General features: G+C 35.9%; 2 protein-coding genes across 2 annotated transcripts in view; one reads left to right on the forward strand and one right to left on the reverse strand.

Annotated features, from left to right (window-relative positions):
* Positions 1-2,178: 2,178 nt before the first annotated feature.
* gja4 (gap junction protein alpha 4) lies at positions 2,179-10,190 on the reverse strand. The gene is given in 3 exon segments (XM_059350178.1): positions 2,179-3,792; positions 3,794-4,600; positions 10,122-10,190. Coding segments are annotated over 2 exon segments (1,119 nt in total). The 5' UTR covers positions 4,592-4,600; positions 10,122-10,190; the 3' UTR covers positions 2,179-3,471.
* The window catches only part of dlgap3 (discs, large (Drosophila) homolog-associated protein 3), a 243,291-nt gene continuing 227,190 nt past the window's right edge, over positions 4,381-20,481 (forward strand). Inside the window, exon 1 of the mRNA XM_059350170.1 lies at positions 4,381-4,505. The gene's annotated coding sequence lies outside the window, so the exon portion shown is untranslated. The remainder of the gene's footprint in view (positions 4,506-20,481) is intronic.

Consider the following 20,481-nt stretch of genomic DNA (forward strand, 5'->3'; position numbering starts at 1 on the left):
ATTGCTGGAAATGAGCGTTGCTGCTGCTGCTGCAACCTCTGAAAAGACGTATGGCTGCATTCACTCAGAGCCCAGGCAAGCACCTTCGTTCAAGGTGCTGGATTTTATCAATTGCTCTCCACGAAAACAGCTTTAACAGTCAGCACTCCCCAGGGGATATTAAATAGAGCCAGCATAAAGCGCCGTTCCACCTTGTATGAACTTTTGCCGGCATATAATTGATGCCTTTTTTCCCCTTACCGCCAGAGCTACGGATTTGAAAACAGCCATTAAATCAAAGTTATTCTCCTCCATTTTCCCCCTGTCATGAGGTCATGCTTATGATACCCCGTAAGACTCATCCACTTCTCCACACCTCCGTCTTTCTATTATTCCCAAAGCGCTTTCTCTTGAGTGATTCAGCGCCTCTGTATTGTGACAGTATTAGAATAGCGGTAGGACACAGTAGCAATACACACCGCAGAGACATTCCCTCACACAGAAATCACATCCTTATGTTGAGGAAAAAAACAAAAAACATCCTGTAAACAACAGATCACCTTGTAGAACAGGGGTGGGCAACTGGAGGCCCGGGGGCCGCATACGGGCCGCACCCTCACTTGAAGTGGCCCTCAGTACAACTACATGCATTTGAGCATGAAATCTTAAAAGTGCAGTGTAAAAATGCACAAAATTACTTCTTGTAATTAATGTTGGTCTGCTGTTCTTGCACTGAAAAAAAAAAAGAAATCACAGTAAGTGGTTATTTCTTATTTGCTTCAAACCTTTTGTATTCCTATTTATACTGTTATACATGCATTTGAGCATGAAATATGTTAAGTTACTGCACTGTAAACAGATTTAAAATTGCATTTTCATCATATCTGGTTAAGTGCACGCTCCTATATGTGGCCCTGTGGTAGTGTCGATGAAAAATTGTGGCCCCCTGCAGCATTTAAGTTGCCCATCCCTGTTGTAGAATGTAGAGTCTCAGTATATAAGCCATAATATATCTAACTATAAAGCAAAGAGTGTGTGTGTGTGTGTGTGTGTGTGTGTGTGTTGGAGTGCTGCGTAAAATGCAAATTAAATCCAAATGTATTAAATTCAGAATAAGTGTATATATCTAAAATATTTTGTCTTTGCATTAAGTAATACACATTTGCAAATCCTTGCAGTCATTTTTCACAGCATTCCAACTGTTTTGGAATTGGGGTTGCATATATGTATGTATGTCCTCTGCATATCTTGAGAACCGTTCATTCGACGTACTTCACACTTGGCGAGTGTATTCCTGGGGATCCAAGGGAGTGCAGCGTCAAATGTGGTGCAATTTGGCCAGACGGTGGCGCTATAACAGCAAATGTTATATTTTGTCTGAAACTTCTAAATCATCTCAAAAACATTTTTTTTTTTTTTTTTGCATTATGTGGGTCCAGATAAATCAATCTATAAAAGCCACGCCTATTTACGTCTAGATCAATTTTCCAACTTTTTTAACTGTGTGCAAATCAAATTTCGCTACTCCTTTGATGTTTCATACAGTTTAGAGTTTGCTGAAAAGCTGTTGTTATGGCTTGTATACAAGAAATGTCATATTTCCTCAATGTTTTGTGCTGTTGCAACCACTTTACATGGACATGTGTAAATGTGAATGACCATGGCAGATTTGATACCATCAGGCCAATAGGTGGCGCTGTAGGCCCATCATGTTACTGTAAAGGAAGGAATATCCGTCTGTCTGTGCATGTATGATTGTCCTTCATATATCTCAAGAACTGTTCATCTAATCAACTTCAAACTTGGCAGGCATATTTCTGAGGACCTAAGGGAGTGCAGTGTCGAGTATGAAGATGATCACTAGAGTGGTTCTGTACAAGGCTGCGACCAGCACTACTAAGGCAGTTCTAAGGTTCTCAACCTTTTTGAGTCGCGACCCCCAATTTAATACGCATGTTGTCCGCGACCCCCGTTCACTGAACAGAATCTCACACGCACAGTTCAGATCACCCAAAAAAGAAACAAAATGACCAAAAAAAGGAAACAAAATGACCAAAAAAGACACAAAATTACCCAAAAAAGAAACAAAATCACCAAAAAACACACAAAATGACCAAAAAACACACTTAATGACCAAAAAAAGACATTAAGTGACCAAAAAGACTAAAACACATGAACACTTTAACACAGTGGAGACAGAGCTGACTTCCAAAATGATTTGGTGACCCCCCAGAAATCATCTCGCGACCCCACTTGGGGTCCCGACCCCAAGGTTGAGAATAGCTGGTCTAAGGAACCAGAAACAGGTATGCATTGGGGTCACACGTTCCCAATGAGCACTATATGCACTATATTTGTATAAAAGCAAAAATGCAATATGTGATTTGATATGTGTAATGATATGATACATTGAAAATTATTATTATACCACATTTGACAAGTTCATAATAAATATATGGTCCTTTAAGTTTTATTTTCCACAAAATAATAAATATAAACACCAGTATTTCTTCATGGCTTTAAACAATAAACATTAAATACAGTTTTCACATACGTTGTTAGCTTTCATTAAGTGTGCACAGTTCTGTACCGCTTTCAGTCCACTTAATGTGCAATCTCTCACATATCTTTGGAGTTCTCTCCCAAAATCTCTGTAAAGATTTGATTTTCAAACTGGATGCTTGTCTTTCCTCCATTATTCAGCACTCATAATCTGGTATGCAGTGGTCCTCTCTCCCCCTCCTTCTTCCTTTATAGCTAAATTACTTTGGTTACTGGCAAAAATAAGTCGCTTACAATCCCAGAATTCCTCTGGTTTGGCTCCCCTTCTCTTTACCCATGTCTTCCCCAGTTCACATCCGAAAACGCAAGTGACCGATACTCTCTGGGTGAAAGGGGGAAAGGATATTGTGTGTGTGCATGCATGCATGCTTGCATCCACGCAGCCATTATCCTCCTGGGAGCAGAGCCGGGTCCAGAGACCAGGACATTCCACAGAGTGGACAGAGCCATGGGAGAAAGAGGAGGAGGAGGAGGGCTTCAAACAACTCCAGGGGTTACAGTGCAGATCTCAGAGGAATATGCTTCAATCTGCTTCTACTGCTGCTCTCCCATACACACTCATACACTACCCCAGACCCCCCATTGCACAGCTTTTTTCCACTGTTGCGTTCAGCACTAAAAGCCACAAAATGTAACATCTTATGACTGTAATGGTATCTCATTGTGGAATCTCATTTTGTCTGCCTTGGGGAGTGTTCCCAAAATGTTTTGAATAGGTCCATTTATCAGCTAAATCTCTGTTTGAATGTCTGCCTGCCTTTAAGGCATCAAGTTCACAGTGCAATGTTGTTCTTCATTTGAGCTCTCACTATGCACTTCTTGATAGTCAAGTGTCATGTGCGGGATTATATTCATAGATGATATCTGGAAGACTCAATACAAAACCAAGCTTTCAGCTTTTTAAGCAACGCGTTGCCACATCTGACTGTGTCATACATAATGTTTCTGCTTTAAGTGTCCCTTACGCGTAACCTTTGGGGTTTTCCCAGTGTGCTGTGTGTGGTTCTTATAATGGACTCTGTGGGGATGTGTTGTCTTCATCGCCCCCATGCAGTTCACATAGCTGGGCAGCAGGTCATTCCCGTTCTCCTCAGTCCCCCAGTTCACCTCTATGGCCAGGTCCCCGTAGCTCTCGCACGGGTTGGGGTAGCACGAAGCCTCCACCTGCATGGGGACGCCAACATGGCTCCCCGCTTTATAAGACTGCGGCACGTCCGTTTGGAGCTCTATAACCTCCGGTCGGGCCGGTACCCCGCTCCGACCGAGGGAGGTAGTCCTGGCGCACTGCTTGGTAACGTTTCTCCAGCCGGTGGGAGATGGCGAGCTGCAGGAGGTGGAGGAGCTCCACCAGGTTGAGGAGCAGGGAGATGGCGGCGATCACCTGAGTGTAGATGGTGAAGATGGTCTTCTCCGTGGGTCGAGAGACAAAGCAGTCCACCGTGTGAGGGCAGGGGGTCGCCGTGCACTCAAACTTTGCTGCAATGAAGAAGCCATCATACAGGAACCACAGCCCGAGGATGAAGCCCACCTCCAGGAGGACTTTCACCAGGATGCTGAACGCATACGCACACAGCAACCTGCCTTTCAGTTTCGGAGCCTCAAGAGAAGGCTTTTCAGCTTTTCTACCTCTCCCAGCATCCTCTTGTTTCTCTTTCTCTGCTGCATTGTCTTTAGCTGCATTGCTATTGTCTCCACCACCTTCTTCCAGCTCCTTCTCATCCTCTTCTGTCTTCTTGTCCCTCCCAGCCCTTATAGCCACATATCCAAAGTAGAAGATGGTCGGCGTGGAGACGAAGATGACCTGGAGGACGAAGTAGCGGAAGTGGGAGATGGGGAAGGCTTTGTCGTAGCACACGGCGGGACAGCCGGGTTGTTGCGTGTTGCAGACGAAGTCGACTTGCTCGTCATCCCAGGCGGATTCGGCGGCGGTTCCCAGGACCAGGATGCGGAACAGGAAGAGCACGGTAAGCCAGACGCGGCCGATGCCTGTTGAATACTCCTGGCCCTCCTCCAGCAGGTTCTCCAGGAAGGACCAGTCAGCTCTGGACATCCTCTGTACCTGAGGAGGACAGCTGGTTAGTAAACGAGTAAAGGTTTGTTTCAGATACACTGCAAAAAAAGAAAAGTTGGGTGAACTCAAAATTTCAAGGCAACAAACTTTGATAAAATTTTAAGTTGGACAATTAAACTAAATATTTTAAGTTTTGTTTTTGAGTTTGCTCAACTCTGAATTCAGATTTTTTTCAACTCAACACGATTGTAACGCCGCTATGAAATGTCAGCTAATGTTGCGACCACAATTTTGAGTTAGCATTGATACGCTAATGGATACTCTTGTAGCTGTAACAAGCAGCGCCGCTAGCATCAGTTAGCCGCTAGCATCAGTTAGCCGCTAGCTTCCGCTAATGACCGAATTTCCCAACAAAGAAATAAGAGTTATCAGAACTATTGTCCCTTGTTGTGAACCCCAACTTAAAGATATAAGTAACAACAACTCACCAACTTGTTTTTGAGCAGACAACTGGCTTCCTTTGTTGTGCTAACTTACATTATTGCCCTAAATGTCAATAATTTATTTTTCCAAGTTTTACCGAATTAAATCACTGTTTTAGGCCAAAAAATACAAGTTGGCTTTTTTGCAGTGTAGAGTCAGACTCTTCCTGTTTTAACTGCCTGTTTAAATCGTAAAGTGCTATCACATTAGGGCTGCTTAATTATGGCAATAATCATAATCGAGAAATAATTTTGGTCAAGTATTGTTACTCGGATATTTACCACTACTACTCTTTTAACTTTGGATTTTCTTGAACTTTAAAAATGATTCGAATGAAATATCAATAATGCAAGTATATATATATATATATATATATATATATATATATTAAATGTATAAATATGCACATATACATACAAATACATAATACAAAAATAATACATAAAATGAATTTGATTCATAGATGATGTGTAAATGTGATTTATTAACAGATAAAGTGTATATCTTCTCAAAACTTTATTAATAAATCTCTGCCAAACATATCATAATGAAAATTAAAGCACAATAATCAGAGGATTGTGTCTGAAAACAAAATTATTCCATCTTTATGGGTGACCTTGTATGTTGTAATGTAAGTGTACTTCCACAACCTGCTGAACTAAACATATATTCAATATATAATAACAATAAATGTATTATAATTCAGACCAACATACTAGATCAGATACATTGGAGTAGACTGTAACAATGCAGGATAAAACTACAAGACATATAATCAATGTAAAAATAAAGACTAAATACAAAAAATAGACTCAAATAAATAAGATTGAACATGTTGTAGTGTACTACCAGAACCTACTTTAAAAAACAAAATATTGTTATACGATATACAACATATTCCAGTCATTAATAAAGGATGAAAAGGAAAAGGGTGCGCTGGATTCACAAGACAAAGCTCGACCATCTTTGCGAAACCGAATGCATCATAATAATCGTTTTATCTCCATTACCTTGTTTCCATAATCGCTGGAGATTAAATCTTAATTGAAAATATAATTAGATAAATTGCCCAGCCCTGCTGCACGCCTAGTTCTAATTGTTATGCAGGCCATATAATTTATCCACCTTTATATTTATTGCTCCATTGCTGAACAGATTGGCTTAAATGTGCCACTTAACACCTAATTGCTATATTTTAGTTCCACTACAACATTCTCCAGGGTTTTTATTAACGCACAGCTAATGCATGAGTGTTTAATGATTTCTATAAGCAACAAATGAGCTAAGTTTGTCCAAGCTTTTCAGTATAATGGTGTCTTTTTTTACTGGGGAACATGTGTATCTGGCTGCAGCCCCCCCTTATTAGTTCTTCCATGAGCTCACAGCGTTGTTAGGGAGGGATCCAACTCCTCGTCATCAAGAAGTGAACAACAAGGCCTCCATACACTAAAATGAAGTAAAACAAAAACACATGCTACTAAAGTGAACGTTTAATATGAAAGGAAATTGTGTAGAGCGCTTTCACTGTTCACAGTAAAACTGGAGTGAATGAGTCCAAGGGAGGCCACTCAAACTTTTACATTATTATTATTATACAGCCTTTTTAATTGGATTTATGAATCGATTACAGCTGAGTCAAATCATTCAGTGACAGATTTCATAAAGTTACTATTGAGGGAGGGGGGGGTTTAATGGAAATGGTTCATGATAAATGACACAGTCAGGAAGCTCAACGTCTGTGTGTGTGTGTGTGTGTGTGTGTGTGTGTGCGCGTGTGTGTGTGTGTGTGTGTGTGTGTGACATACGCACAGTCACATCTGAATAAACATCCTGTGTGGGAGAGTTGAGGCACTGCTGTGACACTTGTCTATTTGTTTAGAGCATTTATGTTTTTTTGTTATTTCTTCCCCTCTGAGAAAAGAAAATATCGTTAAAGTGAAAATACAAACTCTTGTGACAGGATGAGACGAGACAATGGGCTGTCAGGGATTCTGCTGCTGAACAAGCACAAACGTGATAGCTGGACTGGTCCATATCGGGGCGTATTGTCTTGAGTATTGCTGTTATCTCTACCAGACATGCCACAGAATAACAACAGATAGTAATGGTTTATAACATGGAATAATCAGGAAAATGAGTTTAACAAATGGGAAAATTCATGCCCCATCAGGTCAAAAAAACTACTTTTTCGGTACACAACTTGCAATATTGGAAAAAAAAAATGTCAATGTTAGGTTGATGTTAAGAAACTTTTTGTGTTGCTATCAAGTTTTTACTCACATGTAATTTGGTATTAGATCGTAACTTTTTATTTGCTGTCTACATTAGATTAGTGAGAAATCGTACACTGCAAAAAAAGCCAACTTGTATTTTTTGGCCTAAAACAGTGATTTAAGTTTGTAAAACTTGGAAATATAAATTATTGACATTTAGGGCAATAATGTAAGTTAGCACAACAAAGGAAGCCAGTTGTCTGCTCAAAAACAAGTTGGTGAGTTGTTGTTACTTATATCTTTAAGTTGGGGTTCACAACAAGGGACAATAGTTCTGATAACTCTTATTTCTTTGTTGTGAAATTCATTCATTAGCGAAAGCTAGCGGCTAACTGATGCTAGTGGCTAACTGATGCTAGTGGCTAACTGATGCTAGCGGCTACCTGATGCTAGCGGCTAACTGATGCTAGCGGCGCTGCTTGTTACAGCTACAAGAGTAGCCATTAGCGTATCAATGCTAACTCAAAATTGTGGTCACAACATTAGCTGACATTTCATAGCGGCGTTACAATCGTGCCAGAGAAATTCAGAGTTGAGCAAACTCAAAAACAAAACTTAAAATATTTAGTTTAATTGTCCGACTTAAAATTTTATCGAAGTTCGTTGCCTTGAAATTTTGAATTCACCCAACTTTTCTTTTTTTGCAGTGTATTTATTAGGCCCGATAAAAACAATATTATACAAATTTTAGGCAATTAACGTGTTGTTTAAACACTGAGAATTAAAATATATCATATCATTTTTGTAGCATCCATGTTTTTTTCTGTATTATGACTCATGAAGACATCAAAGTTGGGAAAATTTTTCCTAGACCATCGGAGGAGTATGTGAATGCAGCATCAAATACTATAAAAAATATATAATAATAACAATATTAGTAAAATTTCAGCAGCTTATTAGATGAGATTCAAAAGTTCAGCTGTTTTACTTTGTCTGTAATGTTAAATAGATTATTTATAAGAGTAAGGTTGCAACACTGGAAGATTTTTACGATAACTGTCTCAGAAAAAAAATCACGGTTTCACAATATTTGTGTATACACTTTTTCCACAATTATTATTATAATTATTATTATTAATAATATTATTTTAAGTTACACCTACCCTTAAAGAAATGTAAGCAGAAGGGTTTTTTTTCAAGATGAATGAATGCTTTTTAAAAGTAAAACTTTAAACCATTTTTTAATGGAAGTATGTGTAATAAGTCTCCTTTTTAAAAATATATGTTGAACTTGAACTACTCACTCAACCTGTAAGGGGTTTGACTGAGTAGTACAACTAAATTATTCTAACAATATATAGTTTTGTTCATAGCCTTCACATATACCCCACAGATAATCTGTTAGACAAAACAGAACAGTGCAATTTAATCTAATAAACTGTTGCAAAGTTACATTTCGATCCAGCAGAAGCCTTATAGCCTTATTATTGGCTATGTTATGTTGTAGCCTAATATTGGACATGGTTGTTCATAAAGTTGGAATACTTTTTTTTAACCTTTTTTCATGAAATGATTGTGACAATGTGCCTTATTCTTGATGAATAAAGTGTATATTTTCTCAAAACGTTATCAATCCATCTCTTCCAAAGTTATTACTGGGGCATTTAAATAGGAATAACCAGAGGATTGTGTCTGAAAACAAAATTATTCCAACTTTATGGGCAAATGTGTACATAGAAACAATATGGAATTTTAAAAAACATAAACAAAAAAGTATAAATACATAATTATAACACTGGTGACACACTCATTTATACTGAATGACTACAACTATAATAGAGATTCAGAAGTTTACTCTGTAATTTATGTAGGAATACAAAAAATAATAATAATAAAACAAAAGTAAAGTTTCTCACCAAAAGTCAATAAAAGTATGCTAAACCCCTTGGGGAAATGTAATTGTGGTACTTGTGGATAATAAAAATCATATAAAATACAGAACAAGATAAACAAGAAAGTATAAATACATAATTATAACACTGGTGACACACTCATTTATACTGAATGACTACGACTATAATAGAGATTCAGAAGTTTACTCTGCAATTTATGTAGGAATACAAAAAAAATAATAAAACAAAAGTAAAGTTTCTCACCAAAAGTCAATAAAAGTATGCTAGGCACTGTAAACCCCTTGGGGGAATGTGATTGTGATACTTGTGGATAATAAAAATCATATAAAATACAGAACAAGATAAACAAGAAAGTATAAATACATAATGATAACACTGGTGACACACTCATTTATACTGAATGACTACGACTATAATAGAGATTCAGAAGTTTACTCTGCAATTTATGTAGGAATACAAAAAAAATAATAAAACAAAAGTAAAGTTTCTCACCAAAAGTCAATAAAAGTATGCTAGGCACTGTAAACCCCTTGGGGGAATGTAATTGTGATACTTGTGGATAATAAAAATCATATAAAATACAGAACAAGATAAACAAGAAAGTATAAATACATAATTATAACACTGGTGACACACTCATTTATACTGAATGACTACGACTATAATAGAGATTCAGAAGTTTACTCTGTAATTTATGTAGAATACAAAAAATAATAATAATAAAACAAAAGTAAAGTTTCTCACCAAAAGTCAATAAAAGTATGCTAAACCCCTTGGGGAAATGTAATTGTGGTACTTTGGGATAATAAAAATCATATAAAATACAGAACAATTCGTTGACAACTATTAAGAACTACAGGGGCAAATATGATTATGTGCTTATAATACAATATAAGTTGTTTTTTCTGTCATAAGAACAAACCTAATGTGTTTTCCCTCTAATTAAATAAAGATTCTTACCTTTCTCTCTCTGAAGCGGCTCTGTCTCCTTATTGGTCTCAGCACTCAGAGCACTAACGTGTCCCTCCGCGCCTCTCGGTAGTGAAATGCAGCTCCACTCGGTTTGTGTTTGCCTGCTTTAAAAAGATTCCATGTAATCGGAAAAAGTGGGGAGAACTTTCCCATGCCTGCTTATTTGGCCCTCCCTCAGGAAACTTGGTCCAGGAAATGGGATGGATGAACTCAAAGCAGCTCTGGTTAACTGTAGACGCACTTTAACTTTTGTTTAAACAACACCAGTTTGCATCCATTAACACGGGAATATCGCCTGACCGCGCTGATTTAAAGGTTAGAGGTGAAGGAGCTTAGGAAGTGAACGACACACTGGAAAGACTGAGTTTTGAAGGGAAAAACACGTTAATCACAGTCAGTGCAGCATTATGAGGTTAGAAATAAATAAACCTATAATTACAGCACCAGAAAGAGCATTTATAGTCATGTAATGTCATTTTTCTCACAAGAAAATAGACCTCTTAGTCCTCTTATATCCTCTATAAACACTTGTATAATATATATTATTATCTGCAGCAGCTGAACAAACTACTTCTACTCATGTCGCTCTTTGTGTCCTTTTTAAAATATATATATATATATTTTAAGAGTACTAAGTAACTAACGGGACTACCTAACTTCCACGGGCTCATGTAATTTTCCATGATGCCACACAATGGCGCCAGTCACCTTATTTCCGAGAAGCACATGACGCACCGATCATTGGAGCCCTATGCATACAGGAAATGTGACCCTTATTTATTTATTTATTTATTTATTTATTTATCTGTCTGTTTTTATTGATTTCTTGAATGTTTCCACCATCTGCACCTCAGTACCATTGTTTCTTTTCAGATTAAGATTTTGATACAAATTATATAAAATGAATTATCTTATCTTATCTTAACTTATCTTATCTTATATTATATTATATTATATTATATTATATTATATTATATTATATTATTTCAGCTCATCAAACTACATTAACGGCTTACATTAATAGCAAACAATATGAAATTATATATAAACATTGCCAGGGGCTACTGAGCATAATTACTGTTTGGACACTTATACTTACATAATGTTGGTAATATTTATGTTATTTAACTTGAGTACATTTATCAATGTAATGGAGTGTTTTCATAGTCTGGTATTGCCATGGGTGGGACATGGTTCAATGGGCCCCTGGGAACAGACGACAGCAAAATACACACACTTTATAGTTAGTGTTGTTGTTTTGTGTCTCTTTAAAGCCATTGTGTGTCTCTTTGTGGTCATTTTGTGTCCCTTCAAAGTAGTTTTCTGTCATTTTGTCATTTTTGTTTGGTCCTTTTGTAGTTATTTTTGTCTGTGATTGCTTTGCCCCTTTCTGATGTAATTTTGCATCTCTTTGTAGCTGTTTTTAGTCTCTTTGTAGCTGTTTTAGTCTCTTTGTAGCTGTTTTGAGTCTCTTTGTAGTTGTTTTGTTTTTCATTTTGCATCTCTTTGTAGCTGTTTTGAGTCTCTTTGTAGTTGTTTTTAGTCTCTTTGTAGTTGTTTTGTTTTTCATTTTGCATCTCTTTATAGTTGTTTTTAGTCTATTTGTAACTTTTTTTAGTCTCTTTAGTTGTTTTGTTTTTCATTTTGCATCTCTTTGTAGCTGTTTTTAGTCTCTTTGTAGCTGTTTTTAGTCTCTTTGTAGTTGTTTTGTTTTTCATTTTGCATCTCTTTGTAGTTGTTTTTAGTCTCTTTGTAGCTGTTTTTAGTCTCTGTAGTTGTTTTGTTTTTCATTTTGCATCTCTTTGTAGCTGTTTTTAGTCTCTTTGTAGTTGTTTTGTTTTTCATTTTGCATCTCTTTGTAGCTGTTTTCAGTCTCTTTGTAGCTGTTTTAGTCTCTTTGTAGCTGTTTTAGTTTCTTTGTAGTTGTTTTGTTTTTCATTTTGCATCTCTTTGTAGTTGTTTTAAGTCTATTTGTGGTTGCTCTGTTTATCATTTTGCATCTCTGTGGTTGTTTTGCATCCTTTCGTAGTTGTTTTGGTGTTTCTTTGTTGTCCTTTTTTGTATCTTTGTTGCTGTTTTATTGTTCTTTGTGGTCATTTTGACCCTCTTTGTAGTTGGTACATTCCATGTCTCTTTGATTGGCATTTTGTAAGTAAAGACCGGGGTTATTTGTAAATGATCTGAGTATTCCTTCCAGTGTTAGAATGAAGTTAATAATTAGGTAGCTGCTTAGCACTGCTCCCATTCACTGCAAAAAAAGAAAAGTTGGGTGAACTCAAAATTTCAAGGCAACAAACTTCGATAAAATTTTAAGTTAGACAATTAAACTAAATATTTAACGCTAATGGCTACTCTTGTAGCTGTAACAAGCAGCGCCGCTAGCATCAGTTAGCCGCTAGCATCAGTTAGCCGCTAGCTTTCGCTAATGACCGAATTTCACAACAAAGAAATAAGAGTTATCAGAACTATTGTCCCTTGTTGTGAACCCCAACTTAAAGATATAAGTAACAGCAACTCACCAACTTGTTTTTGAGCAGACAACTGGCTTCCTTTGTTGTGCTAACTTACATTATTGCCCTAAATGTCAATAATTTATATTTCCAAGTTTTACCAACTTAAATCACTGTTTTAGGCCAAAAAATACAAGTTGGCTTTTTTGCAGTGTTGAGGTTTACAGTGTTATAATTTGATCATTTTGGCGATAATTTGTATTCACTAAATCAATCAATAGTGAATACAAATAAAATGCAAGGTACAGCCCCTCTGTGTGTGTGTGTGTGTGTGTGTGTGTGCTAGACTGGTGATTTTATCTTGTGTATTACTGGCACCTCTTATAGGTTTTCATAGTATCATTTCTGCCCTTTCAAACAATGAAGTAAGCTACTTAGTGATATTAGAGAGGATACTACACAGATAACAAAGAGCTCTATTTTCTGACGCCACGCTAAGAGATCTCTCGTGTTTGTGCTTATTGGAAACTGCAGCCTGTCAAGGCCCAGACAGCCGGCTGGCGGTGCACAGGCTTTGTTTGTAGATGTGTGGCTATAGCTAACCCGAACAAGCCCAGGATGTTGCTATAATAACGATTCTCTGTGCTTATTCACCGAACATCAGTACAGAGATAATGCAAAAACCTTGAGGCACCTCTTGGCAATAGACTGGGTCCAAAAATGCATCTTTTTAAAACAAGCCGCTCTCCTTTGGAAGATGCAAAGAGAGTTTGTGGGGTGAATAAAAGGTTGCTGGAAGACCAGATTTCATATCTTCAATCAATTCTGGCACAAGTGAGGCCGTACATCGCTGTGAGCTTTCAGTTCAGTTCAGCTTTTATTTCGAACATGTGTGAGTAACACAACAAAGTAAACTCAAAAACAAATACAGTACAGGCCAAAAGTTTGGACACACCTTCTCATTCAATGCTTTTTTCTTTATTTTCATGACTATTTACATTGTAGATTCTCACTGAAGGCATCAAAACTATGAATGAACACATATGGAATTATGTACTTAACAAAAAAGTGTGACATAACTGAAAACATGTCTTGTATTTTAGATTCCTCAAAGTAATTAGAATATAAGACATGTTTTCAGTTATTTCACAAAATGAAACATTTTGCAAAAAGTCTTGTAATATCCTCCAATAACACTTCAGGGTTGACATTTTCAATTTCTAGGAGTGTCCTATAAAGCAGCTATTCTCAACCTTGGGGTCGGGACCCCAATTGGGGTCGCGAGATGATTTCTGGGGGTCGCCAAATCATTTTGGAAGTCAGCTCTGTCTCCACTGTGTTAAAGTGTTCATGTGTTTTAGTCTTTTTGGTCATTTAATGTCTTTTTTTGGACATTTTGTGTCTTTCTTGGTCATTTTGTGTCTTTTTTTTGATAATTGTGTGTCTTTTTTGGTCATTTTGTTTCCTTTTCTGGTCATTTTGTGTCTTTTTTTTGGTAATTTTGTTTCTTTTTTGGGTAATTTTGTTTCTTTTTTTGTTCATTTTGTCTTTTTTGGTTAATTTGTGTCTTTTTTGGTCCTTTTGTGTCTTTTTTGATCATTTTGTCGTCCTTTTGTGTCTTTTTTGATCATTTTGTGGTCATTTTGTGTCTTTTAGTGTAATTTTGTTTCTTTTTTTGGTCATTTTGTTTCTTTTTTTTGGTCATTTTGTTTCTTTTTTGGGTGATCTGAACTGTGTGTGTGTGAGATTCTGTTCAGTGAGTGGGGGTCGCGGACAACATGCATGTTAAATTGGGGGTTGTGACTCAAAAAGGTTGAGAACTACTGCTATAAAGGCTATAAAGGGTTAAAGCCAATGGCTTTCTAATGCCGCCAAGAAAGAGTGATTGATCGTAAACGATTTTACTGCATGATAACACAAATACAAAAAAAAAAACCAGCCTGGCTCATCCTAATACTGTTCAGCAACATATCACATGTCATAACATATTCTGTACAAATCCAAGCGCTAATGGCCTCTCCAGTTATCACCTTCTGACACGGCACTCAGTCAAATTAAAGTGTTTGCCGAGAAGTCATCTCCTCACAGTCGTTTCCAATCAGCGCTGAACCATCATATGTGTCAATATGTAGATTATAAGAAGAGTTAGGAGGCCGGGCTCGTCTACCCGGCTGCTGCACACAGCGCTGTTTTATAAAAAAAAGGCTGCTAAATTGACAGTGAATCATCCTGACAGATCAGCGTCTTGCTCTTTCTTTGGTCATTACATCCGTAGATGAATGGCGAGGAGGGAAGTGAGGACAGCCGACAGAGAGTAATGGGACTGTTTCCATTCAGGGGACGTGTTATGCCTCCTCGTGCTCCGTGTGTTCCTGCTCGCTGCTACAGTTATCAATGAAACTAATTGCCAGCTTCAGCTTCAATCAATTCCTCACTGCCGTGCCGGACACATTTTAAAATGCACTATTGTATTTAATGACTGATTCAGTGCTGAGCGTACATTAGGGATCTCAACCATGCAGATATGAATGTGGAATGGGAACACTAATTCATAGATGGGTTGGTCTGCCCAAATATGAGTTTTGAGGATTAAAAATCTTTTTTTTAACTTTTTTGTTAGTTGTCATCTGTTAAAACCAAGTAATAAAAACATCTAGCAGGTGTATCCTCATGGGTTAACATGAAACAAAATAAAAATAAAAGGTAACACTTTACAATAACCACACTCTAAAAAAATGTCTGTAGATTTTACGGTGAAAAACTGCTAAACCATGACAGTAAAAGTCCGTAAAATGATAAATTCAGTTTCAGTAACAATGAAACACCTTAAATGTATCAGCCAAAACAGTATTTTTATAATAATATTATAAGTCATGACTGTAATTTTTGCATTTATCTTTTGTAAAAAATACTTTTCCTAACTGTTAAATGTACTAAACACCAACAGAAATATACTGTAATATTTAATGGTAAAATCTTTAATTTATGCGGCATTTATAAAGTATTTTCTTGTCAATTATATGGCAGAACAGTGTTTCTTTTAAAGGAAAAACTTTTTATTCAAACAGTAAAAAATGGAATAAAATTGCAATCTTAAACGTGAAATCAACGGTGCCAATATAATTTTACTGTAATATTAAAAAAAGTTCTACCGTATTTATTACGGTAAAGTTCTGGCAACCACAGCTGCCAGTTTATTACCGTAAAAACACCTGGTTTTTTTTTACAGTGCATGCAGATATGAATGTGGAATGGGAACACTAATCCAGAAATGGGTTGGTCTGCCCAAATATGAGTTTTGAGGATGAAAAATCTTTTTTTTACTTTTTTGTTAGAAATATGACTATGAGGTGCTCATCAGGATAAGGATGTGGACTTACCAGCACCCCATCCAGGAGCTTTCCAACAACAAACTCTGGTTTCTTTAACCCTTTATCAGGCAGAGTAAGAACTATATTTGGTAGTTAGAGTCAGGTAATATTTCAAGAAAAAAGTTGCAAATTTACGAGATTAAAGTGGCAAACCTACGAGAAAAAAAGTTGAAGATTTAAGAGATTTAAAGTGGCAAATCTGCGTGAAAAAAGTTGCAGATTTACGAGAAAAAAGTGGGAAAAAAGCTACTTTTTTCTCCCAGATTCACCACTTTAAATCTCATAAATCTGCGCATTTTTTTCTCGTAGATTTGCCACTTTAATCTCGTAAACTTTTTTCTCAAAATATTATTTTCGTATGTTTTTTTTTACACATTCTGGCTGTATGTAATACCTTCCAATATTCTCTAGGGTTGAAATTTGGAATTTGCAAGTATTTCAATGAGTGTCTTATTAAGGGTTAAAGTGGTGAATCTGGGAGAAAAAAGTTGCTTTTTCCCCACTTTTTTCTCGTAAATCTGCGACTTTTTTCGCGCAGATTTGCCACTTTAAATCTCTTAAATCTGCAATTTTTTTCCTTTTTTTTTTTTGTTAGTTGTCATCTGTTAAAACCAAGTAATAAAAACATCTAAAAACATGAAACAAAAGAAAAATAACCATCTAAGTGATGTTTATAGATGGTTTATAAACCATTATTACCATTATTAACCATTTTCAAAATGCTATACATATTTAATCTTTAAATGGTTTCAACCAATTTCTTAAAGGTATATGAATCATTTCAAAATCATTAACATACTAAATATGGTGTTACAAATGTAATAATGAGTGAAACTAAAACTATTAATTATAATTTAATTGTTTGTTAATTGTAAATTAATTATAAATGTACATTAATATACCATCTATTAGCCATTTATACATTATTTACTTAGTTAAACAGTAATAAATGATCTATTTACCATTCTAAATGGCCTATAAACTGTTTATAAATGACGATTAAACATTAATAAACTATCTGTTTACCATTTATAAATGATGGTTATTGTAAAGTGTTACCAAATAAAATGACAGGATCTATTTATTTGACTGCTAAAGTCCCTGTAGAAAAAACAAAGAAAAGTACTGACAGTCAACAAATCATGTCCATGTTTGTAATTTCCTTTTACATGAATAAGTAATGTTGGGAGTGTTAAATCAACCTTACCTTGCTGTGCTAAATGATTAACTGCCTGTATAACAGACTGAAAAACAGGCTGGAACACCTTCTACCCACTCTCTTTATTTACTGACATCAAAGATGGTTCTATTGAGTCGAATTCAAATTTTTTGCACAATACTACTGTGTCAAAAGATTAAATCTACCTGCATCAAGATGTCATTATCTCTCCCAAGAAAGCTCTGTTTTTGTTTTGTTTTGTTTCTGTTCGGAAAATCTGCTGAACTGATTTTTCATGAAACTTGTTGGCAGGGTGTAGCATGGGCCGAGGAAGAACCAATTGAATTTTCAAGCAGCTCTGAACCACGGGGGGAGATACATGGATTATTTTTCTCTTTTGTCAACAGTGTGAGATAAAGGATTTGGCCTTGGTGGAGGTCTTCGAGTGCCCATCTGCTTTTCGCCGTGCTGTCGGCATAGATTTAGCAATGTTTGACGGTCAGGTCACTGCTTTGCTCCAGACTAAAATTTCTAGTATCAGAGGAATTGCCATACGTTTATACAAACATTCATGGTCCCCAGAAGATGAATCCTACTGACTTTTGGTGATCCCCTATGGCAGTAGTTCTCAACCTTTTTGAGTCGCGACCCCCAATTTAACATGCATGTTGTCCGTGACCCCCGCTCACTGAACACAATCTCACACGCACAGTTCAGATCACCCAAAAAAGAAACAAAATGACCAAAAAAGACACAAATTGACCAAAAAAGACACAAAATGACCAAAAAAAGACACAAATTGACCAAAAAAGACACAAAAGGACCAAGAAAAGACACAAAATGATCAAAAAAGTCACAGAATGACCAAAAAAAGGAAACAAAATGACCAAAAAAGACACAAAATGACCAAAAAAAAAACACAAATTGACCAAAAAAGACACAAAAGGACCAAAAAAAGACACAAAAGGACTAGATTTGCCACTTTAATCTCGTAAACTTTTTTCTCAAAATATTATTTCATATGCTTTTTTTACACATTCTGGCAGTATGTAATATCCTCCAACATTCTTTAGGGTTGAAATTTGGAATTTGCAAGTATTTCAATGAGTGTCCTATTAAGGGTTAAAGTGGTGAATCTAGGAGAAAAAAGTTGCTTTTCCCCCACTTTTTTCTCGTCAATCTGCAACTTTTTTCGCGCAGATTTGCCACTTTAAATCTCTTGAATCTGCGACTTTTTTTCACTCCCCAAAGGAATATAAGGAGCTGTAATAGCCTTTGCCATTGGCAAGATCCAGGATTACCACCATTCAACCAGGTTTTCTATAGACCTACACTTAAAAAAAGAACTTGTTCCCAGAACGTAATACAATTATGGAAATAATTTCCACCTAAATAAAATGCTTTACACTGTAAAAAATGTTTGGCAGCTGTGGTTGCCAGAATTTTACCATAAAAAAAGTGGGTTTTCTACTGTAAATTTAAAATGTATTACAAAAACTGTAATTTAGACTGAATATTCCTGTTGTTTTTAGGGTAGCTGTGTCCTTGTGACATTATGGTATGTCTCAGTTAATTTTACATGAATTGTTTTACATTTTTACAGTAAAACTGTGTTTTCTAAAATTTTGTACTATTCCTTGATTTACGGTAATTTAAAGTGTATGTTACGGTGATATGCAATTTTTTATTTTACGCCTTATTTGTCATGCAATTTGACAGTGTTTTACTGTAATTTCTACAAATATTTTTTACAGTGTAGTTTAGCGAGAAACTGTTTTGTTGAGCGACAAAATGTAAATATGTTGGGTCAACATGATGTATTTGCGTTACTGTTAATTAATTACCAGGGCTCAGTCCAACTAGATTTGTAAGGGTAATTGTAACATACTAACGTAATTTTATTGGGCCATTTAAACTTGTATGATATTATTAAGATTTACTTAATTTAATAGGGTAGAAGCCCAGGTTCTTCCCATCTGTCTCCCCCCTTCACACTGTCTCTCACTATCAATAAACCCTTAAAAATGGCCAAAAAACAAACAAAAAAGAATTGATTTGAAATCTTAACCCATTAGAATGAGGTTGTTTTAGCATAAATTATTCTTGTAAATTTCAAATTATTGCATTTTATGCTAAAACTACCTGTTTTAAAACTGTTTAACCACAAAACATAATTGTATATAGTAGAAGCTACATGTTAGACTAAGGAGAAGGTGACAGACACCCAGTTTGCTTTTTTTGAGTGTATCTGAAAGAGCAGTGGAATAGCAAGAAAAAACAAGGTGATGTCTTTATGCTAAATAATGCATAAAGTGAAGGAGCTTTTGCATTATTTGCATTTCACAAGAGATGTACCATTTCATGTGAACTGACTGATTGACTGCACTCAAAAAAGCCTTCTTCTTACCTTCTCCTTAGTCTAACATGTAGCTTCTACTAAATAAAATGATGTTTTGTGGTTGAACAGTTTTAAAACAGGTAGTTTTAGCATAAAATGCAACACTTTAAAATTTACTAGAATATTTTATGTTAAAACAACCTAATTAAATTGCTGAATATAATACTCTGTGTTTAAAAATGATTTATTTCCTGAATAATTACTATTATGTTCATTTTCATATGATAAAGGTAATCTTTTAGGCTAAACCACTTCAACCTAACTTTGTTTTGTTGGCTCAGCACAATTAATTCATGTACTGCACTATTTTAAAAAGTAGTTGTAACTACCCTATTAAATAAAGTAACTCTTAATAATGTCATACATGTTTAAATGGCCCAAGAAAATTATGTTAGTATGTTACAATTACCCTTACAAATCTAGTTGTACTGACCCTGGTAATTAATTAACAGTAATGCAAATACATCATGTTGACCCGACATATTTACATTTTGTTCACTCAACAAAACTGTTTCTCGCTAAACTAAGGAAGTATTTTATGGAGAATTGTGGAAATTATTTCCATAACCCATCTCTGGCTCCCCAGATGATCACCTCTTTATGTTATCTAGGACAGCTGTTCTCAACCTTGGGGTCGGGACCCCAATTGGGGTCGCGAGATGATTTCTGGGGGTCGCCAAATCATTTTGGAAGTCAGCTCTGTCTCCACTGTGTTAAAGTGTTCATGTGTTTTAGTCTTTTTGGTAATTTTGTGTCTTTTTTTGATCATTTTGTGGTCAATTTGTGTCTTTTTTGGTAATTTTTTTTCTTTTTTTGGTAATTTTGTTTCTTTTTTGATCAATTTGTGTCTATTTGGTCATTTTGTGTCTTTTTTTGGTCAATTTGTGTCTATTTGGTCATTTTGTGTCTTTTTTGGTCAATTTGTGTCTTTTTTGGTCATTTTGTTTCCTTTTTTGGTCATTTTGTTTCT

The sequence above is a fragment of the Centropristis striata genome, chromosome 14 (assembly GCF_030273125.1).
Source record: "Centropristis striata isolate RG_2023a ecotype Rhode Island chromosome 14, C.striata_1.0, whole genome shotgun sequence".
Lineage (NCBI taxonomy): Eukaryota > Metazoa > Chordata > Actinopteri > Perciformes > Serranidae > Centropristis > Centropristis striata.